At 42.7% G+C, this 23457-nt stretch overlaps 1 protein-coding gene and 1 non-coding gene across 4 annotated transcripts in view; one reads left to right on the top strand and one right to left on the bottom strand.

Moving 5' to 3' along the window:
• The window catches only part of HHAT (hedgehog acyltransferase), a 255303-nt gene that overhangs the window by 12210 nt on the left and 219636 nt on the right, over window positions 1-23457 (top strand). For all 3 annotated transcript variants that reach the window (XM_033094166.1, XM_033094165.1, XM_033094167.1), the window contains 2 exons: window positions 30-162; window positions 13851-13918. In XM_033094166.1, coding sequence (XP_032950057.1) covers window positions 72-162; window positions 13851-13918 — 159 coding nt within the window. In that variant the 5' untranslated portion in view covers window positions 30-71. The remainder of the gene's footprint in view (window positions 1-29; window positions 163-13850; window positions 13919-23457) is intronic.
• LOC117015479 (U5 spliceosomal RNA) lies at window positions 22971-23084 on the bottom strand. Its single transcript, XR_004421718.1, has one exon. It is a non-coding gene; the product is annotated as a U5 spliceosomal RNA (small nuclear RNA).

Genomic DNA, 23457 nt, shown 5'->3' with positions numbered 1-23457 from the left:
TGGCTTAATGTTTTTATTTCTGTTTCTAGAAACTTCAACTTGGGCTTCGGGACCTTTTGTCACAAGAAGCAATGCTGGCCCGGTGGGAACTGTCTTTTTACCTGCTTGCTTCACTAGGCTTTCACTTCTATTCTTTCTGCGAAGTTTACAAAGTCTCCAGAGGTAAGTCTCAACGTTTCTGAGTTTGTATCCAGAATACAAGGTGAGAGGGAGTGCTCAGAGGCAGAAGATTCAGGAAGATCTCATGGGCTTGGATGACTTGGGCGCCACTTTGCTTTGCCCTCATCGTGGGCAGTTTGACTCAATGGCCTGAGTCAGTGGAGTTTTCCACTCTGATCCTGGATCCTTCAGGTGATCCTGTGGCTAGTCTTCTGTAATAGGAGGTTTGATTCAATGGCTGTTGAAGGCCATGGTGGGGATTCGCATTCATAATTTGCAGTAACCTCTTAAATTTCTCTCTTACCATCACTCCTCACAGACACATGGAGGCAGCTCATGGTGTTGGAGGCCCAGACTCCTTTCATCTTCTGTCCTGTTGTCTTTAGTGCTTTTGTGTGTATTCCGAAGAGGAAGCGTCACCGAGTCTACATTCCTGCCCGTAGGAAGGGGATTGGGAACCCTTCTTTCCTTTCAGGGCAGCCTGGCTGGTTACCCTTATTACTTCTGATGCCCAGTTGGCCTGCACCGAGTTCTGTGGCCATGGCCTGGAGACTGGGAAATACAGTCTTTAGCTTGGTGGTCACATGCTATTTAAAACTTCCCATGCTGTGGAAAAATGGAGGAAAGAGTCTTGCAGGGACCATGAGGGATCCAGGTCCATAATCAGTTTCCTAGTGTGATGGTGAGCCTCGTTGTAAGGAAGACCAGGAGCCAGCCACACAGAGAAGGGGGCAGAGGCCCTGTGGATAGAGATGAGTTTGCAGACACATGGACAAGCGTGTACAGTTCCACTGCAGTGTGAGGAAGCAGCGTGATCTGGGAAATACGGACCACTCGGTAGGACTGGCGTGTAGAGTAGGGAAAGAGAGTAGCAAGAGCTAAGCTCAGATCAAAAAGCAGGGAGAGATGGCGAAAGACCTTATATATTCAGCTGAGGAGTCTAGACTTGATCTCGAAGGCAGGGGAGGCTGTGGAAAGTAGCTGTGGGCAATGCCAAAGGTAGCTTTGGGGAAGCACGGCTGAGAGCACTCTGCCCTCGGCGTCTACCTTAGGATCACTGGGACTGACAGGCATAGGTATCGCCATGACTGACTTTTCTCCCCTTCTACGTATGTCCGTCTCAGAGCGTGGGCTTGGTTGCAGTGACTGACCGTCTAAAGTAGATGAGGACTGTTGTTGGGTCTAGGCTGTTCCAGTAGCTGCATTCCTCTGCTGGAGCCTTCGAGCTCCCCGGGCCCATACCGAAGGAGCTGACCTGCTCTATGTCAGGCACTGTATTAGGCTCTTTATGTACTTGTCTCATTCCGTCTCTGGAACCGCCCTCTGAGATGGTATAGTACTTAGAAGACAGGTTTGACTGCAGAAACACAGCCTCCAAAATAACTGTGTTCTAGGGCTGGCGTGGTGTCTAGAAGGCATCAGAGACCCTGGTTTCTTTTACCATGTTCCTGTGACATCCTCAGCAGGTGGTTCCTCTTCATTACGTGAGGCAGCGTCTTCAGAGCATGATCTGTAAGGTGCTTATCATATCTCTTTCCATACTGTTTGCTAGAAGCTAGTTCTGTAGTCACATTGACTGTGAGGGAAGCTAATAAATGTAATCTGTGGTCGGCAGGCCCCTTATCCAGCTAAACTCAAGTGTTCTATTATAGAGGGAGAAACAGAGAATGAATATTAGTCAGTAGTGCTTTTCATAAATGAGTGTCTTGGTTAGCCATTGCTGCGTAACAAACCATCCTGAAGCTTTGTCACTTAAAACAACCACCACCATTTATTATCTTTACTGTTCTGTGAGGTTTTTTTCCCTTTCACATAGACAAAATTTTTTAGAGCAGTTTTAGGTTCACAGCAAAATTAAGCAGAAAATACAGAGTTCCCATATACTTATTACCCGCGCTTCTCACTGTCTCCCTCACTGTCAACATCCCATAACAGAGTGGGACATTTGTTACAGTACACCAAACTGACACATCATTATTACTCAAAGTTCATAGTTTACAGTAGGGTTTACTCTTGGTGTGGTTCTTTCTATGGGTTTTGAGAAATTTATAACGACACGTATCCATCATTGTACAGTGTCATACAGCATAGTTTCACTGCCCTAAAAATTCTTTGTGCTCTGCCTATCCATCCATCCCATCCCCCAAACCACTGACCTTTTTACCATCCGCATAGTTTTACCTTTTCCAGAATGTCATATAGTTGGAATCATATAGTATGTAACCTTTTCAGGTTGATTTCTTTCACTTAATATGCATTTAAGATTTCTCCATATCTTTTCATGGCTTGATAGCTTATTTCTTTTTAGTGATGAATAATATTCCATTGTCTGTTGTATCACAGATTATTTATCCATTTGCCTACTGAAGAATGTCTTGCTTTGCCTTCATATTTTGGCCATTATGAATAAAGATGCTATAAATATCTGTGTGCAGGTTTTTGTGTGTGCGTAAGTTTTCAGTTCCATTGGGTAAATACAAAGAACAATGGCTGGATTGTATGGTAAGACTATGTTTATTTTTGTAAACTGCCCAGTGTCTTCCAAAGTGCCTGCACCGTGTTGCATTCTCACTAGCAATAAATGAGTTCCTGTTAGCATTTGGTGTTTTCAGTGTTTTGGATTTTGGCCATTCTAATAGGTGTGTAGTGGCACCTCATTGTTGTTTTAATATGCATTTCCCTGATGACATATGCTTATTCGTCATACTTGTGTGTGTATCATCTTTGGTGAGGCAGGCATCTGTTCAGGTCTTTTGCCCGTGATTTAATTGGGTTGTTCGTTTTCTTATTCTTGAGTTTTAATAGTTTTTTTGTATATTTTGGATAGCAGTCCTTTATCAGATACATCTTTTGCAGATATTTTCTCTTAGTCTGTGGCTTGTCTTCTCATTTTTTTTTTTTTTTAAAATAGAATTTTTTTTTTTTTTTTTAAGGGGAACAGGACTTTTATTGAGGAATAGTGTGTACTTCCAGGACTTTTTTCCAAGTCAAGTTGTTGTCCTTTCAATCTTAGTTGTGGAGGGCGCAGCTCAGCTCCAGGTCCAGTTGCTCTTGCTAGTTGCAGGGGGCAACCCACCATCCCTTGCAGGAGTCGAACCGGCAACCTTGGTGGTTGAGAGGACGCGCTCCAACCAACTGAGCCATCTGGGAGCTCAGCGGCAGCTCAGCTCAAGGTACTGTGTTCAATCTTAGTTGCAGGGGGCGCTGCCCACCATCCCTTGCGGGACTCGAGGAATTGAACTGGCAACCTTGTGGTTGAGAGCCCACTGGCCCATGTGGAAATCGAACTGGCAGCCTTTGGAGTTAGGAGCATGGAGCTCTAACCACTTGAGCCATTGGGCCGGCCACTTGTCTTCTCATTTTTTGACAGTGTCTTTTATAGGGCAGAAATTTAAAATTTTATTAAGTCCAGCATATCAATTCATTCTTTCATGGATTTGCCTTTGGTGCTGTATCTAAGCAGTCACTGTGATAGCCAAGGGTCATCTAGAGTTTCCATGTTATTTTCTAGGAGTGCTATAGTGTTGCATTTTATATTTAGAGCTATGAAATCCATTTTGCATTAATTTTTGTGAAGGGTATAAAGTCTGTGTCTGGATTCATTTTTTGGCATGTGGACGTCCAGTTGTTCCAGCGTCATTTGAAAAGACTATCTTTTTTCCATTGTATAACCTTTGCCCCTTTGTCAAAGGTCAGTTGATTATATTTATGTGAGTCTATTTCTGTGATCTCTGTTCTGTTTCATGGACCTATTTGTCATTTCTTTCACCAATACCACACTCTCTCGAATACTGAGGCTTTATACCCTGTTTCCCCGAAAATAAGACCTAGCTGGACAACCAGCTCTAATGCTTCTTTTGGAGCAAAAATTAATGTAAGACACAGTATATCATATCATATCATATCATATCATATCATATATCATCTAAGACCGGATCTTATATTAAATTTTTGCTCCAAAAGACACATTAGAGCTGATTGTCTGGCTAGGTCTTATTTTTGGGGAAACACGGTAGTAAGTCTCAAAGTTGGGTATTGTTAGTCCTCTGACTTTGTCCTTCCCTTTCAATATTGTGTTGGCTATTCTGGATCTTTTGCCTCTCCATATAAATTTTAAAATCAGTTTTTTGATATCTACAAGATAACTTGCTGGGATTTTCTTTGGGATTGCATTGAATCTGTAGATCAAGTTGGGAGGAACTGACATCTTAACAATGTTGAGTCTTCCTACCCATGAACATGGACTGTCTCTCATATTATTTAGTTCTTCTTTGGTCTCTCTCATCAGAGTTTTCTAGTTTTCCCCATATATAACTTGTACATATTTGTTAGATTGGTATCCAAATATTTCATTTTTACAGGTGCTAATGTAAATAGTATTGTGTCTTTAATTTCAAATTCCACTTGTTTATTGCTGACACATAGGAAAGCAATTGACTTTTGTATATAATCTTTCTGTTTTTAAAATTTTATTGGAGAATATTGGGAAACTCTTTCTCCAGGGCCCATCAGCTCGAAGTCATTGTCCTTCAATCTAGTTGTGGAGGGCCCAGCTCAGCTCCAATTCCAGTCGCCATTTTCAATCTTTAGTTGCAGGGGACGTAGGCCACCATCCCATGCAGGAATTGAACTGGCAACCTTGTTGTTCAGAGCTCGCACTCTAACCAACTGCGTCATCCGGCCACACCGTATATTAATCTTGTATTGTACAACCTTGCTATAATTTCTTATTAGTTTCAGGAGTTTTTTTGCTCAGTTCATTGGATTTTCTACATACATAACCATGTGATTAGCATACAAATACAGTTTGTTTCTTCCTTTACATTCTGCATACCATTTATTTCATTTTCTTATCTTATTGCATTAGCTGGGACTTGCAGCATGATACTGAGAAGGAGTAGTGAGAGGAGACAGCCTTTGCCTTTTCCTGATCTTAGCGAGAAAGCCTCTAGTTTCTCACCATTAAGTATAATGTTAGCTGTAGGTTTTTTTCCTCTTTAATTTAATTAAAGTTTATTGGGGTAACAAGTGTTAGCAAAGTTATATAGGTTTTAGGTGCACAACTCTGCAATACGTCATCTATAAATCCCATTGTGTGTTCACCACCCAGAGGCAGTTCTCCATCCATCACCATATGTTTGATCCCTTTACCCTCATCTACTATCCTCCTCCCCCCTTACCCTCTGGTAACCACTAAACTATTGTCTGTGTCTATGAGTTTTTGTTTCTTCATTTGTTTGTCTTATTCCTTTGTTGTTTTCAGTTTTATATATCACATATCAGTGACATCATATGGTTCTCAACTTTTTCTGTCTGACTTATCCAGTTCTTTTCTGCCACTCATATTTATTTATTTTTTATTTTTATTTTTTTAATAAGTTTTATTGGGGGATATGGGGGAACAGTGTGTTTTTCCAGGGCTCATCAGCTCCAAGTCATTGTCCTTCAATCTAGTCGTGGAGGGCACAGCGCCATGTAGGAATCGAATCAGCAACCCTGTTGTTCAGAGCTTGCGCTCTAACCACCTGAGCCATCCAGCTGCCCCTGCCACTCATATTTATTGATAATTTAATTTCCCAAAGCACCGTACTTTAAAGAGGAAGTCCTTTTGTTTATTCTACTATTAAACTTTATTCTCACTGAAATAAAATTTTTCATTCTTGTGTCATGGTAGCTGCTGGCATATGGGCAGGAGGAGATCCATCTGTGGATAGCACAAAACTTTTCTATGCCTCAAATGATCCAGAGGCTGCCACACTGTTTGACTTATTACTGACCACTCCCTAGCCTGACGCTTCTTTATCTTTCATGCTTTTCCTTTTAACGTCAGTGCCAAAGTGTTTGGCCACTCCCAAGAAATGTCTTCTTTCTCTAATGTTTTTTGCCAGTTCTGCTTATGGAAGCCAGGTGTTCCCTGCCTTGCCAAAGTATGTGTTTAACTGGTGCACTGAGTCTTGGCTCCATGTCTTACTTTCTAATTCAGGAAAAAGTGTTTCTTACCTACATTATAGAAGTAGGTCACTGGGAAAACTGTCTCCTCTGTGAACTTTTTTGGGGCATTTGTATCTGGAGCAAATATAGGGCCTAGAACATACTAGCGGTTCAAAACATATTTGTTAAGTGAAATGCTACTGGTTGGCGTTTCCTCGGCTACTTTCCCTGGCATAGAGCAAGCATCTTGTTTACTGCTCTCTCCCATCTGCAATAGCAGGGTTGTCAGGCCAGTAGGGACAGCAGACCGATTTTAACAGCCTTAGTCAAATGGGATCTTTTGGTAAATCCATAGCAGGGACTGAACAGAACGTTCCTTCTTGGATTAAGAAATTCAAATTGGTGGTTACAAGATAATCACAGTGATGTAAAGTACAGCATATGGAATATAGTCAGTAATACTATAATATGTATAGTGCCAGGTGGGTACGAGATTTATTGGGAGGATCACTTCGTAAATTATATAAATGTCTAACCACTATGTTGTACACCTGAAACTAATATAAAATAATATTGAATGTCAACTGTAATTGACAAAGAAAAAAAAAGAACACCCCTTCTTTCTCCCAACTCTACCAAGCATGGAGCATCTCAAAGGCATATGGAAATACTTGGGTTGATTCCTTCCTTATTGTCTGAGTTTGCTCTGTTCCTTTTTATTCCAACTTCATGAGTTGAATGCTTAGCTCGTTTATTTTGTAAGGAATCTATTTGTATTGTTGTATTGTAGCTGATTGTTTTTCTATGGCTGGTGACCTCTGCTCTCTTGCTCTGTGGTATGTGGCTAATCCAGACCTATAGCATGAAGTTTATGCCTGCTGGTTTAGCAGAGGTAAAAACACTTTTATGTCTCTCTGTTTACACTTAACATGAGAAAAGATATGATATGCCACGTGGTAACCTTGAAAGATTAATGCCTCTGCCTGAAAGAGGGCCATGTATATTTGTATTCCTACCAGTTTAATGCAATTCTTGGACAGAAAACAGTGTGTTCTCATCAGTGAAAACCACTGGTGATAGGACGTCACCTGGAAAAGCATCTGTGAAACTACTGTCAATTTACTACCTATTGGCTTATATTCAAATTTTTTATTTCTTATACCAATTTTGACATTTGGTAATTTTTCAGGGATCTATGCATTTTATGTAGGTTTTCAATTTGATTAGTATATTGTGATTCATAATACTTGAATTGTTTTGTTGTTTCTTTAGTTGACTTTTCTTTCTTATTGTATATTTTATTCACATTGTCTTCTTTACTCCCACCTTAACTTCTTCCTTTGTCTTTCCATGTTTCCCTCCCTCCCTACTATTTTTTTTTCTTTTGATTAAGTGTGCCAGAGATCTTATTAATCTTTTCAGCTTTTGGCTTTGTTGTTTTTCTAAATTGTTTCTTTTTATTCTCCAATTCATTGATTTCTGCCTTATCTTATTTCCTTCCTTATCGTCTCTGAGTTTGCTCTGTTCCTTTTTATTCCAACTTCATGAGTTGAATGCTTAGCTCGTTTATTTTGTAAGGAATCTATTTGTATTGTTGTATTGTAGCTGATTGTTTTTCTCTGAACAATTTCCAGAGAGGAATTATAGAGTCAAACCACATGAATGTTTTGAAAGGTTCTTAATAGATGTACACAGACTGTTCTCCAGGAGGCTGTCCCAATGAACATTTCTGTTGGACAATGTCCATCTTATTACAGTCTCAGTAAGTTGGGGCTTTATTCTTTAATCCATCTCCCATGTATTTGGTATATGATATGAGGTGAAGAGTTAAATTATTTTTTTCCAAATAGATAACCAAACACAATTTATTAAATCTTTCTTTTCTTATTGAATTCTGATGCAACCTTGATCATATACTAAATTGTAATCCAGTCTGTCTGGGCAGCTGTCTTTTCTGTTTCTTTGATTATTTAATCTACTCTTACGTCAGTGCTATACTGCTCTAATTAGTTATGCGTTATAAAATGTTTGAGTGTCTGGTGAAGTAAGTTACCACCAGATTTGTTCTTTATTTATTGTTCTTTATTTCTACACTTTTCTTAGACATTCTTACTGGTTTATTCTTCCAGACACATAATTGAAATTCTAAAAAAATCTCATTAGTGTTGGAGTTACAACAAATCTAAAAATTTGTAAATAATTAACATTCTTATAATACTGTATCTTTCCATTCAGGAATATGGTATTTTTTCCCTCTATTTATACAAGGTCTTCTGTTACTTCTCTTAATAAAGGTTCATGGTCTTCTTCATAATCAGCCCGATTAACATTCTTATTAAGATTCTTTCTTTTTTTTTTGTTCCTTTATGATTGGGATATTTTCAGTTATATTTTCTATAATTTCTAGCTGGTTATTTCAGTATCTTTCAGGGTTATTGATATATTTAGGTTTTTTCTTAAGTCACTTTGCATAATTTATGTTTTTCCACTTCATTGATACTTTCAAATGTATTAACATATGGTAGTATATCATATTATTAAAATATTTTCAATCCCACGTGTCTCATTTCTCCTGTTTTAGGGAATTTACCGAAGGTTTTGTCTATTTAGTAGGTTAATTCTCTTTTTCAAAGAACAAGCTCTTGGATTTATTTACAGATTCTACCATCTTTTGGTTTTCTGTGAAGATTACTTTCTAATGAATAGCAGCTACTCTAGATCCTTCTGTTTTTTTAGAGCCCTGGCTCACCTTCTTTTATTCAGGAGCTGTCTTGAATAGTTGCATATTGGTGATATTTTATAAATGGAACTATGCTTTCCATTGATTTGCATTTCATTTCACAAGCACTTTAGTTTCATTACTGTAATTTTCAGTGATCAGTAGTTAACATTTCTCTGTGACACCAGGGACCCCTGATATTAAAGCAAGTATGGAACAAATTATTTTCTTGAATTGCCATCTCCAATTTCTTTGTTTTTATGTAGTGGGTGTTCTTAAAGTGGGATACAACTATATTCGAGCATATTCACCTTCTACCTTTTGTTTATTCTTATACACACCTGTTCTTATTACATCACCAATCTCAGTTTATGAGAAAAGGATATAGCTGCTCATTTATAGATTAATTCTTTTGCGGTGTTCATGCAACACACTAACCTCTCATGGGGGTAGGCTTTATTAATCAGAATGTAATTTTTCCTATTTGCTTTTGTGATGAAAGGAATTTGGTTGCAAGATGGCCAGTAACTCTGGAGGGCCCAGTTCAGGGTGGGGAAACAAACGCCACCGGTCCTGCCCTTGAGTGGGTAACCTTGAAGCCCTGGAAAGCTGGTGAGCTGGCTCACTGAGGATGGGGTCACCAAGGGCCCTTCTGTTTACACATCCTTTCTGAAAGGAACCACGTGCATCGCTCGTGTAAGGCAAGGACTGGATAGCCGTTCTTGATGGCCAGCATTAGCAGTGGGGGTTGTGGCACAGTTAAGGCTCCGAGTGTTCTGTGTGGCAGTGCTTCGTGTTCTATTTGACCCTTGTTTCCCTTGTTACCTGGGTTATAGGACACACTAGCTCGCTGCCTTCCTACTAGGATTCCAAGTCTCTGGGCCCACTCCTTGATCAAGCTTATACTGACTGGTGTTTTCCTCTTTTGGCGACACTGGTCCTTAAGGGAGTCTACTTTCTTTCTTATTTTTTTAAAAATTTTTCTTGGGGAATGTTGGGGAACAGTGCGTTTCTCCAGGGCCCGTCAGCTCCAAGTCGTTGTCCTTCAATCTAGTTATGGAGGGCGCAGCTCAGCTCCAAGTCCAGTCACTGTTTTCAATCTTTAGTTGCCATTTTCAATCTTTAGTTGCAGGAGACACAGCGCACCATCCCATGCGGGAATTGAACTGGCAACCCTGTTGTTAAGAGCTCACGCTCTAACCAGTTGAGCCATCCGGCTGCCCCAAGAGTTTCCTTTCTTAATGCTTTTAATAAACCTCTCTAGTGACTTGGGCCGGGCCTGGGCTGGAGGGTGCTGGAAGGCCACCCTAATGTTAGACTCTGCAGCTCCTCACTCTCCCTGCTGCGGCTGCCAGTGCTCCATGTTGGATCAAACGCAAAGAACACGCACAGAGCTTATGGATTCCTCTTTGCTGGAACGTTTCCATCTCAGCCTGGGGCTTCTCCTCCGTCTTCGAGGAGCCCTAGGGACTCCCATGCAAATGGCACGCCTAGTGGTCTGCCCGAAAAGACCCCAGAATTTGTTAGGTGCCTAGCAGATGAGCGGCCTTATTAGGGAGATTTGAAGGCCTTTTCTTTCCTCTGTCACTTTGCATATTGTTTACACACATGGTTTCCTTTTGCTTGGCTGATTGATTTCTAAGTCACTTTTTATTCCCTGAGTGGGAACTAGGAGAGGGAAGAGCCCTCACACCCCACGAATGTCACGGAACAACCAGCACATTACCACTCTCTTCCATGTGATATTTTATAGGAATATGTGAGAGTTGTTACCATTATATTTTTGTGTCTTTAGAAGCCATCTTTTCTGCTGCCTTTCCCTCCTCTCATTTACGACCACAGTCTGCTAGACTCACTGGCTTCCTGGGGAAATAAGAATCAGTAGGAGCTGATTAGAATTCTTCAAATGCATAGCAGCAGCAGGACAGCTTAAGCCATGATTGGATTGGTACTTGCTGCTTTGTATCAGGAGGGGACATGCATGTTTTACGTCCCCCTCTTACTGATTATTGCCCTCTAATCACCCTTCCCCCCTCCCCCAGAATTGATTTCCCATCAAAGTGTTGAGGGAGAAAGGGGTAGGTTAGTTGGAGCTTTTAAGTAAATGGTTTACCATCACAGCCCCTTGGCAGTGATTAAAATGCAAATCTTCTCACTCAGTAGGTAGTGTGGGGTTTTGACAAATCCTTTTGTTGGGTGGTGGTTGGAGAGCGGAGAATAAACAGCTTATTTAGTAATGAGGGCTCATCGCAGAAATTGTTTCATTTCTATGTTCTCAGGCACTTTTGTGTGGCACTGAATTTGGGGAAAACGGAACCAGGGCACCGAGAGGCCAGTGTGGTGGGGAGAAAATTGCTCAGGCTGAGAAGGGTTCTCTCTGTATAGCATCCGCTTGCTTGAGTGTATGTGAGTTATGATGGAAACTCGTCTTGCCCAAAGGGCGAGAACATGGGATGCCTACCAAGAAGGTATAATCAGAGAAGTTCTGATGGTCCTTGCTCTTCCGGGAAAGACCTCCTGCTACAGGTTCTCAGCTTCCATTCTCCAGCGTCAACCAAATTCTGTAGCACTGCATTTTCAGTTAAGACAGTGATTTCCAAAGGGATCATGAATGGATTTAAGTTGTAATTTAACATGTATGTCATACAGCATTCGTTTGTGTTAAGAAATCAGATGGGTGACTTGTAGAAATTCTTTTAAACATGAGGGAGAATTTTTGGTCTATAGCTATGCTGTCCATACTGTAACCATTAGCCACGTGGCTGATGAGCACTTGAAATGTGGCCACTTCAAACTGAGATGTACTGTAATGGTAACGTGTACATTGGACTTTGAAGAAAAAAGAATGTCAAATAACTCATTCATAATGAATATTGATTCTATGTTGAAACAATGTTTTGGATACATTGAGATAAATAAAATATATTAAAATTAATTTCACTCTTTAAAATATGAAACTTTAAAATTATAAATGTATGTGAGATAAGTATTTTGGTTGGATAGCACCGGACAGGATTTTTTCAAGGCTCCTATCTGCAAAGATTCCTTTTTCCCACTAGAGGGAGATGTGTTCCAGCTTCTCCCTCCCTGGTGCTTAGCATTTAAACTTTACTACTTCTGAATGTACTCTTAAAAGAAGAAAAAAAGTCTCAAGTTTCTGCTTTGTTTCAATTCTGCACAATTCTGATTTTTCTGGAGGTTGCTCTGTGCATGAATGTGAAGCCAAAAGTGAAGAGGCAAGAAGCAGAGAGATTTTCCACCCAATTTGTGTTAATGAATTTGGAGGTTCTTGTTCCATTTTGGTTGGATTGCAGTAGCTTGCTGTCTGCAGGCTGTTCCCATGGACTGGAGTCTGTGTACAAAACATACACATACATACATACATACACACACACACACACACACACACACAATATGGCGTGAGTGCAGCTGTGCAGAAACAACCAGGGCCCTGCTGCAGTCACACACATCCACCGAACGTCCTGGATCACACAGACTGCAGTGTGAGTGTGTGGCAAAGTTGTGCCGTGCAGTACCCTGGGCCAGTGCTCAGTACTCCTCCCTTCCCTGTTGTTTCTAGGGCAGTGTGGGGACAGAGCCAGGAGTGCAGTTTCCAGGCTCTCGCCCTCACGTGGAAAGGTGCTGGCTCAAGTAGTAAATGGCCATCAACTGTGATTGGATGGCCATTAGCTGTGGCTAGTTGGCTGTCAGCTGTAACCAATGAGCCATTGGCCACTAATATAACTGCCGTGGCTGCGCTAGCAGAAAATGGGGCTAGCAAGAAGATGGTGGCTGAGCTAGCAAGAGCGGATTGCAGCTAGCATGTGAGGTTGATTGGCAGAGAAGTGGACGGCAGGTTGTGGATTGTATGGCTCCTGCTTCCTGTGTCTCCAACCCATCTGCCAGCAAGACTATTGTGGTATGGCTATCTGTGGCTCCGTGGGTGTTCCTTGTTGGCCTCACCATGTCCTGCGTTCTTATGCGGGGAGCGGGATTAGAGACCCCGCATGACACCCTGCATGACAGGCAGTGTTGCCTTTGGTTTGAGGTCGGGCTGCTGTTTATGTCTCGCGTGTGTGAACCTGTCCCTTGATCCTACTCTAGACCAGCATCCTTTCGTGATTAAGTTTTAGTAACACACACACTCTGATATTTCTGGGTAGCTCCCTTTCGGTCTTCTGTGGGTTTTGTATGTTTATTGGTCCAATAAGCACTGGTTTTCCCTTTTCCAGCCCGATTACACCATGCCTTTGGGGCGTTGTCAGTCATTCTGCAGGCGCATCAGTACCCTTACTGAGGACTGCTGAGTCTTTATCTCCAACTTAGGGCACTTGAGCTCTATTCGTACCCATCCAGCTGCCTACTGTGTATCACATGGGTACCCGAAACTCAGCCTCCATAACTTCCTTACTTCCTGTATCACAGCACACTCATCAGCACTATTGTAATTCCTTATTATTTGTTCGTCTCTCTTACCTACTGTACAGTAAGCCCCAGGAGGGCAAAAGACATACCAATCTCGTTCTGTTTCATTCCTACTCTCTCACAGTGCCTGGTTCTTGTATACCCTCAGGAAGAATTTGAATGAAGATTTTGTTATATCTTTTGTTTTAAACCAATTGGACTGTTTACTTATGAACATATTTATTACCATTATATGATTCCATTTTATAATCTTGTTAGCATTATGTCATATCATGCGGCTATAATCACTATCACCGTGTGTACAAGTGGGGCATTTGCACTAATCCCGCCTGTGGGCCCTGTGCTGGAAGCTTTCTCTCTTGACACCTCTCCTTTTGTGAGCCTTCAATTACAATTAGAAGGGGACGTTTCCATCAGCCCCACCATGTATTTCCAAGAAGTTAGCTCACAGAAAACTAGAGAGGAAGGTCAAAGAGTGTGACATGTTTCCATGCTTGTAGCTCAGTTCACAGTTGGCTTTTCCAGGACATATTCCAACTTCTTTTAGTGTCTCTGCTATTAAACCAACCCAATTTTATTTAGATTTGTGACTAATGGACACTGTTTTTCTTGTCAGAACATGAAGAGCAGTTGGACCAAGAATTTGACCTGGAGACTGGCACTTTATTTGGAGGATTAAAGAAGGTACAAAGTGGATAAATGAGAAAACTTTTCAATTTTCAAACCTGGTTTCAATATTTTGCATCACTTTTGTGTTGGTGTTGACCCAGGTATAGTATTCAACAGCAAATGGGGACTGAGTACCTTTCCTTTTGTAAAAGGTGTGAGAGTGCCTTGCTGAAGGCATTCCCCATGGTCTTTATCTTCTTGTTCCGTTCTCCTCTCAAGACACCAGGAACCTGGTTGTGTAACCTTATCAGTTCATACGAATTTCACTTTTGTAAAGTTCAGGAAGTTTCTAGTCTCTTCCTGGCCTAGCCATATCTAGTAGAATCAAATGTGGCCCCTGATACTCCCTATACCAACTGTTGGCAACTACAGGAACTTCTTTCCTGCCCGAGTGTCCACACCGCTGCAGAGCATGCTGGGAGGCTGCTTCTCCTCTCCTCCCTGGTTCTGTGGTGGCAGTGGGCTGGCACATTCATCTGTGGCTGGAGCTCATTGTGCCTGCTTAGGTAGTAGGCAGGGTGGCCTCTGTTCTGTCATGTGCCCTTCCAGATGTGACAGTTAGCAGTTCTGTTCATCAGACTATGTCCTGGGCAGGTACCAGATCCTCCTCTTCCACATGTGAGGTGCTAGACTCCTTTTTGCCTCCCACCAGAACCCCTTGAAGCTGGCGTTCTTCTCATTCTTCCCCTTTCAGTTTTCCAGGACCCCCATTTCCGTAATGACTTGAATTGCAGGAGTCCAGGCTCCAGCTTATAGTTCAAGGTTCAAGACTCCTGTAGCTGTGTGTTTGTTTTTCTAAGCATTTTGATATATTTAAAAAAGATATCAAAACATTGCCTTTTACTGTTTTCCCTCTAAGTGTGTAGTATGCCACCCTTAGTACCTTATATTGTAAGTTCTACCAGCTTTTGTGGGCTGGCTTGGGACATAAAATAATGCTTGCGTTACAAGTTCTAAACACCCAACTTACAAATAAAATTTTGGAAGACAATTCATTTGTAAAGTGGGCATTGCCTGTACTGATCTTTTTCTACTTTGAGAGTTGCAGATCTTGATTAGAATTGTGGCACATTTACTTCAATTTCCATTTTGATTTTCTAGGGTAACCTGCCCTTCTTTCCAACTCCGGTTCTATACAGAGCCACTGTATTAGACATAAGGCCCATATTTGTCTGGGGCTGGGAAGAGTTCCTGGCTTTTGTTCTGCTACCCATCAGCTATTTCCATGAAACTTTGGATGTAAATTGTGGTTTTTCTGCAAATAAGCCCTTTCTAGGATAATTTGTAAGACTTGTAAGGTAGGTGGTATTGTGCCCGCTTCAGAGATGAGGAAATTTGGGAAGCTTTATATCACAGTGGAATTTGAGGTGTAATAGGAGATAGCCTTTGTAAGGGTCTGGTCTGGGATCTACTTTATAGAAATATACCACTATTGGATCTCTTACAACAGAAAATATGCTGACTTTTTTTTTTTTTTTTTTTTAAGAGTCACAGTTCAAGCATTTTAGATAATTACTGAATTGTTTGCCAGGGGCAAAAATCGACTGAGACTTGTAGCTGAAGAGAAGCAATTGTGAGGCAGTGTGAGAAACTAAACAGAAGGTCAGGCCCCAACAAGTTTTGGAGCTACCCCAGATTTCATTGTCAAGGGCAGGCTTCAGCCCTGCTGTGTGTTGCTACTTCTAGACAAAGGGGCTTTGTCTTCACTGACTTCCCTGCTCAGTCATTCCATCAAGTCCAGCTGCTTGGCTCCCTGCCAAGGCTCCAGAGTCCTGGGGGGATGATCCCTTCTAAGCATTCCCCACGACAGCACCCCCAACAGGGCACAGGTCAGGGGGTGTCATTGTTCTGGTCAACTGGTCTCCGTGGAAAATGCACAAGGCACAGACACATACCCTTGTAATTCCAAACACTTGGTCTTTTGCCATCTTGAAAACTCTATGTGTGTCCATCACTCTGACCCGCCTTTTATCTATGTGGTGTTACTGCACACCTGTTTTTGTCCTCATCTTTCTGTATCTCATTACCTTCCATATAAGGATGGTAGCTTGGAGTCCAAGAATTTAGAGGGGAAATGATGAGTCCTGGTGGATGGCCAACAAATGAAAGGAATTAATACTGTGTCCTTGGTGAAAATCAGAAGACAGAACAAGGGCTGTATGTAGCGCTAGGTGTTTGCTGATGTCTGCTCAGAGTCTTATTCAACTAAAATAGAGGCCTGATGATAGGTTCTGGACACTCCTCACTGCATATTTCCTTTCTTGCAGGTTATGGGAGGTGGCAAGCAAATGCTGTCACCAAGTTGACCGAAATTCAAATCAGAAGAAGATAAGGGGTACAAGTAGAAATCGTGAATTTTAGAAGAAAGCGTTTATGTGCTCTGATCACTGTATCCCTTGAATATTAGGCTCCAGCAGGGCTGCTAAACCTCAGCAGTGCTGGTATTTGAGATCAGATAATTCTGTGCTGTGGGGAAGCTATTCTGTATGTTGTACAGTATTTGGCAGCATCTCTGGACTCTACCTAATAGATGCTGGTAGCACCTGCTGCCACAAGTCATGGCAATCACAAATGTCTCCCAGCGTTGCAACATGCTCCCTTGGGGCAAAATCACCCCACAGTAATATTTAGGGGCTTTGTGCCCCGCCCCTCCCCCCATGCTGATTTGTCATTTCTTACCTGTGCTTATCCTGCTTCCCCCTCTGCATTGTGTCTCACCTCTTTCCTGTGGTCCTTCCTCACTCTTCACATCTGAATCCAGGTGTCCCGGTTACTGAAGCATCGCCTGCACCTCTAAGTGGGGTTTCATGCTCCTGGTTCCTGACACTTCCCTGCCTCTTTATTTCCTTCCACAAGTACAGTTTTTAATGAGAGTGTTTCTGTGCCCAAGACCATATTGAGTGCTGGGGACACAGTGAACCAGACAGACACGTTTCCTGTCCTAGTGTCTGCTAGTGGGGACCGACCAACAGTAGGTGAATGAACAAATGTTACAGCCACAGATTGAGCTAAATGACACGAAGGACATAAACAGGGTGATGTGATAGTAATGCTTTGGATCGTATTTGTACCCTCTGATGATAAATATGTTGGTACAGTCTTATTTTGTGTTATCCATCCTCCACTAGGCTGTGAGTCCCACAAGGGCAGGCTGGGATTTAATCATTCCTGTATTTTCAGTGTCTGGAACAGAATAGGTGAGTATTTTATGGAATTTAACTGTAGGAAAGAATGAATAACACCGTGCCAGGTTGCAACATTGGAGTAAAATGCATCCATCCTGAGTGCGTCTATGTAGACATGTAGGTAAATCTAAGTGGGACAGTGTTTATAGTCAGAGCTGGAGAGAGTACTGTGGGCATAAGTAGTCACACAGTGCCTCTGTGACTACAGGGAAGAGGTTGACCTTCACTTGAGCTCCACAGAGTGAGTAGGATTTGGCCAGGTCCTCTGTAGAGGAGATGCTGTTCCAGGGGCTCAGTGTGATTGGAAAGGGAAGCACATGATTAGGGAGATGGTGACTCAAGGTGCGGCTTCATTTAGGACAGTGAAAGGGAGCTGGGCCCGACCACCGTCCTCCAATTTTTGATGATGTTAGCTTTTGGGGGATTCTAGCCCAAATCGGGAATGCCTTTGGGACTTGTAATTTCTTCGGTGTAAAGCTGATTGCACTTACCAAGATGCCAGTTGTAGCGGGGGAGCTGGTGTAGGTGCAGCTATTCAGGACTGCTCAGATTCCATATGCTGTGATATTTGCATCCTGGTTTGCAATGTCTGCTCTTCCAGGATTGGAAGTGCCTCCTGCTGCGGGCTCCAGTGGTTCTCTGGAGCAGTTGTGTGTTGGGAGCCTGTGTGTCGCCAGGGATGAGTCCAGCCCAGTGCCTCTCCAGTGCTGGCCATTATCTGTCTTGGTGTTTGGTGGTCCCCTTCTCTTTTTCTTTGCTAGTCCTCTTGCTTTTGGTCCTAAGAAGACAAAGGAAACTTTTTAGTGCCCACTTCCTTGTTTAATGTAGTAAACTTGTTTCTAGATGGGGTCTGACTCAAATTGATACAAATGAAGCTCTATGTCCAGTTATATTTTCATGAACTTCTTTCCTTTTATTTTTATTTCTGACTCAATATAGTTGGCCTCATGGAAAGAGCACAGGCTTAGAGGTGGATAGACTTGAGTTCAAATGCAGTTTGCTGCATTTTTGAAAATCATTTACTTCCTCAGAGCTTTAACTTTATTTTCTGGACTATGGGACTGGACGGTTGGGGGAAAGAGCTGATAGTATGGAACACCCAGCGTGTATGTGCTTGATACAGAATGGATCCCCAATATGCGTCGCTGTGGTTATTGTTGTTTTTCCTTCCGTGGGTAATAACTTCCTCTTTTTAGAGTTAAGTTTTGATGATTCACTCTCTCTGTCAAGGAGGTACTGTTCTGAAGAGAAACATTTAAGTATAGAAGGGGATTGCGATTGAAAGGAGCTCTCACAAGTCTAATGTGTTGTGAAGAATTTTACATGTAATCAATTCCTCATTTCTTTTGTGAGGACCCCTCTGCCTGTGGCAAGTTTCTGAAATGGGGGCATATTTGTAAATAAGGCGTTCTTTCAGAAATAGAATCAGAGAGGACTTTACAGTGCCTGTTGGAGGGATTAGGAAGAAAAGACAGGATCGGAGGAGAGTTTGATCACTTATGTCTATGAATGTGAAGAGAAAATAAGTACTTTTCTAAAGTAAAGACATTTTTTAGCCACTCAAATTTTGCCCATCAAGATTTTGAGATTTAGCTTTATTTATAAACTCCTCTATATTTCAATACTTAAAAAAACACAACAAGCTATGTTTTGATTCATTTAGTAAATATTCACTGAGTTCCTAGTGTAAGAAGCTTCCAGGTCGTGTGCTGCCTGCTGGGATGGTGTGACATTCCAGGCTCAGTCTCTGTCCTCTGCATTTGAGAAGAAGGTGAGGAAGAGACAGTGGGGTAAGCGGTGCAGCCATCCAGAGGGCATGTGGAAACACAGGTGAATTGACCCAGACTCACAGGAATTGAAGCTGAGGAATTGGGATACGGGGGGGAGGGAGTAACACGCGGAAGGACCTGGATTTAAGAGGGGGAGTAGTTCGGCTTGTTTGGGAGGTTGAGTGAGAGGAGGGAGATGACACAAGACAGACAGAAGCCAGATCATAAAGGCCATTGGGTGCTGTACGTGCAGTCTGGACTTGACTCGGAAGGCAGCGGACAGCTGCTGAAGGGGTTCAGGCCACTGCCATTTCTTCTGTGCACTCTTTCAGGAGCCCTGGGATTGCCCTGCTCTGCTTGCTCTCCCCACCTCAAGCTTTGTGCATCCCTGGAGTTAATGTTCTGGAATGTGTACCTCATGACCCATTCATGGTGCCCCATTTCCGATGATATAAAGTCCAGATTCGGGAGCTGACATTCAGCCCCATTTGTCCACTGGCCTGACCTATTTCCGCAGCCTCAGCTCCTTATAGTGAGTCACCCTATGCTGCTAAGTGACAGGATTGTCTACCATTCCCCGAAGAGACCTTGATGTTTCCTACATGTGACACTCCCGCAGACTGGTGTGCACTTCCCTGCTGCTCAAGAACAGCTCACAGGGAGCCCCCTCTGACCCCTGCCTCCTTCCTCCCCCTATTGGTTTGCATTTCCCCCCTCTGTGAGGGCCATTCCCAGGACTCCTCCCTGACCCTGCTACATAACAGCTACCTGTTCTAGATGTAAGGATCTTCCATCTCTGCCTCCCCTGCCTGACACATAGTAGGCGCTCAGTAGTGTTTGTTGGATTAAGGCGAATGTGCCTATCTGTGGGAGACTCACTGTGAAGGACCATAGGTACCTAAGCAACGTTTGCCTTGTTTCATGTGTGTAAACTCTGGCAAGTTGGGGGACTGTAGGCCTGACCTTGTTCGGTTAAGCTGCAGCCCCTCAAAGATGACTCCAGTGTCCTGTTACGTCTCTGCCTCCTTCCAGCTGGTGGGAACAGATTCGTAAGCAGTTTAGCTGTGCGTGTGACTTTTCCAGCCTGTCCTTATTAACAGAAAATTGGATGTTAGGCAGCCTTGGCCCCTTCACACAGGAGCTGCTCAGCAGAGACAGACTCTTGTGCCCTGTGCCAGCCCCTCCGGGCAAAGAGAATGTGAGCTGAAGAGTCTTCAGGTGGTAGAAGCTGGAAACCCACAGACTAGTGCTGGAAGGAGGGTTTACCAGCACACGCTGAGCTTGATCCCTCTTCTTAACATGAAGAACTCGTGCCCTTTCCCTATCAGTACGCTGTCTCTTTCCTGCTCGTTCTCCTTTTTGATACATATACGATTTGCAGCTAGACAGGAAAAAGTGAGGAGGCAGTGATTTCCTGGCGGAGAACAGGAAGAGGAAGTGTAGCTCTCTGCCTTACGTAAACATAGGATCTGCAGTGCAATGGATAAACCTTACATTTGCTTATTAATTCTTAGCCACCAAGTCCCCTGCTCTGTCCTCCTCTTTTTTTTTTTTTCATGTCTACTAGTTCATGGAAAATATTATTTGTTTCATGATAAAGGTCTGTGAAGGAGCCAGGGGAAGATAAGGGGAAATTCAACCAAGGGTTTAGCTCTGCAAAACTAAGACCAAGTACATGTGTGTTTGTATGTGTGGCATGGTGGGGTGGGGAAGAGAGCAAGGGAGAGAAGAGGGAGAAAAAGATAGATAGACAGGCAGACAGATACGCACTATGACTATTTAGGTGGTGATATAGGTCTGGAATGGTGAGAAATTTCTCAGCCACAAAGTAGTCAGTTTACAAGTAACTGCTGACCAACTGCCCTGTGGCCCAGGCTGCCATGGTTGCAGCGGTGAAGGGGAAGTAAGAAGCATGGTTTCTCTCCTGAAGAAACTTACACGCCGTCTGAGAATGCCAGGCTGACATATGGCTTTAATAGGGATGATGCTCTACGTGTTTAACAAAGGACAGGCCTCAATCAAGCTGAACAGATACCAGCTGTGTGCAGCCTTGTGGCCCTATTTGTGTGTCCCACCTGAAAATCGACCCTGACGTTACATTTAACAAAATGTTTCTCTATGCATGAGTGCCCTTGGTTGGTATATCCAAAAACTGCTGGGAGAGTTTCTAACCTTGGGGTGACCAGGGAAGGCTCCCTGGAGGAGGTGTATTGGAGCTGAGCCTTAACCAGCAGGGTCATGCTTTGAACTGGCCCAAGCCTGTTTGGTTGTTCAACAAAAATCACTTTCTTTGCTTTTACTCTTGGTATGTTCTGGCAGTTGGAGTTGGGTAGGAGTTACATGTCTTTCTGCCCCACCCCCTCACTGCCAAGTGGTTGTTCCGGGGAGGGTCTAGATATGAATTCTGCCACATGTGCAAACATGTATTAATAGGCAGGTTCAAACCTCGCCCTTGAACCTGTTCCTGAAAGCTGGTGAAGCCTCTGTTCTCTGTCCTTAGGTACCCCAACAAACACCTTGCAGGAAGGACTCATCTGGGGCGGAGGCAGCTCTGTGTGGGCTGGAGCAGACACCCCACTAGTCTGTTCAGGGGACAGACTCTTAGGAAGTGAAGGGACACAGAACCAGCGGAGTGCTAGGCCTAGGGCTAAGCTCTCTCTGGACACTGGCTCAAGGAGTCCTTATGCCTCATCCTGAGGAGGGTAGTGGAGCCTGAGAAAATTTCTAACCCACATGCGTTAACACTTCTTTGTAAATTTTCTTTCATTTTTTAAAATTAAATTTACTGGGGTAACATCGGTTAATGACATACCAACTTCAAGTGTACAACTTTTTAATACATCTGTATACTCCATTGTGTGCTTGCCACCCAAAGTCTAGTCTCCTTCTGTCACCATCTATTGACCCCCTTTGCCCTCTTCATCCTGCCCCCACTACTTATTTGTAACATCCTGTATGCTAATAAACTCTCAGGTTCAGCGTTAGATACCAATATTGAAATTAATTGTAGCCATGTGTGGGACTAGATTTCTGAGTAGGACTCTTCAAATGTTAACTCATTGCTTCTGGCCTGTGGATTCCACACATGGGCACATTTAAGGTTAGGAACCATCCCTCGGAGGTAGACGAGTGAATTTATACATCATACCCTGAATAAGTGATCTAACAGGTAGGACTCACAGGAAGGAGTCGACATTATTCCAGCCTAGAGCAAGTTGAGCAGTGGCTTGGAGCTGAAATTTGGGAGAGACATGGGGAAGTGGGGAGGAGGGGAGACGCCTCCTTCTCTTCCATTGCCTAGAAGTGGTGCATGTCCACATTCTTTTAAAGGTTCTTTCTTACCTTTGATAATCATGACGTGACAGTTGATAAGTCTCTGTGAAAAAGAAATTGGAAGCAGCTGTAGGGTGAGAGAGAGAGTGTGGGGCCTTTGGGAGAGGGTGTGAAAGGTGATTGGTGTCTTTGTGGCGAACTGACTGACTGATGCCACTTTCAGGATAACAGTAGCGGCTGAAAAGTTGACGTGTGAAGGTTAGTTAGCCATCAGAATTAACCCCCAGGTTTCATGAAAGCAAATCTCAGACCAAATTCTATCCTACATCTAGACATTTAGTAGGCAAGCTGTAGAAACCGGTTCACGCCAAATTGTCCTGTGGTCTGAGGAAGTCCTTTCAGAAGGCAGTTTGTCTTTTTAGAAGCTTGTACCACTATCTTGAATGGAAGGTTCCTTCCAAGGATACGACATTATCCAGAGGGGGCTCTCAATTTGGCATCAGAAAATTAGAAATTCTCCAACCCTGTGGCTGAATACAGGACCTTTGGGTCAAGCCTCAGGGCCATCACTGAGAACATGTGTTTTAAACATTTCTGGAATTTTGACCCCTAATCATTACAGAGGAAGGAGGGGAAATACCTTTTAAGTTGTAACATGAATCATTCTAACTAGCAAGTTACTGATTTCATCAGTGACAGCTCAATTGACATTCATTACACTGATATGTAGAGTTCAAGTAGATAACTAGAAAACCCCTGATCTAAGAATTTCTGATTTACATTACAGTGTTAGAATGTTCTTCCTTTGAAAAAATATCTTTTTTTATAACAGTAATACTAAGCCTGCCAAAGCAAGGCTCAAAAAATTGAGTAAAAACTCAGCAAAGTTTCTTTCCACGGAAATCTTTAGTAAAAGGCGAAAGATTTATACGTTTTGAAAAGAAACCAGAGTATATGTTTTTTTAACCCAAACTCCCTCCTCTAATAACTGAAACTCCTAGTTCACTGATGGTGGCTCTTTATCCCTAAGAGCTACTTCCTGCCTAAAATTTGTACAAGGAATTCTATAAGTAAGCTTCTCATAGTTAGCAGTGTGGAGTTGAAAGAAATTCTTTTAAACTTGAAAGGATTGTACTCTATGCAGGGTACTATGGGTATGCAAATGAGGTCTGAGTCATCACCCTTGCGATTCTGCGAATACCTTAATATTCTCCGTGTGCCTTTGGAGCCACCATTAGGGGCCTAAACAGAGGTCTGGCTGGCTGAGCTCTAAACCTCATACTGGTCCAACCACAGAAACTCTAGTTTTATCCCTTTTGTATATTGG

This window comes from Rhinolophus ferrumequinum, chromosome 22, assembly GCF_004115265.2.
Source record: "Rhinolophus ferrumequinum isolate MPI-CBG mRhiFer1 chromosome 22, mRhiFer1_v1.p, whole genome shotgun sequence".
Taxonomy (NCBI): domain Eukaryota; kingdom Metazoa; phylum Chordata; class Mammalia; order Chiroptera; family Rhinolophidae; genus Rhinolophus; species Rhinolophus ferrumequinum.
This window is presented reverse-complemented; position numbering and strand designations above follow the sequence as displayed.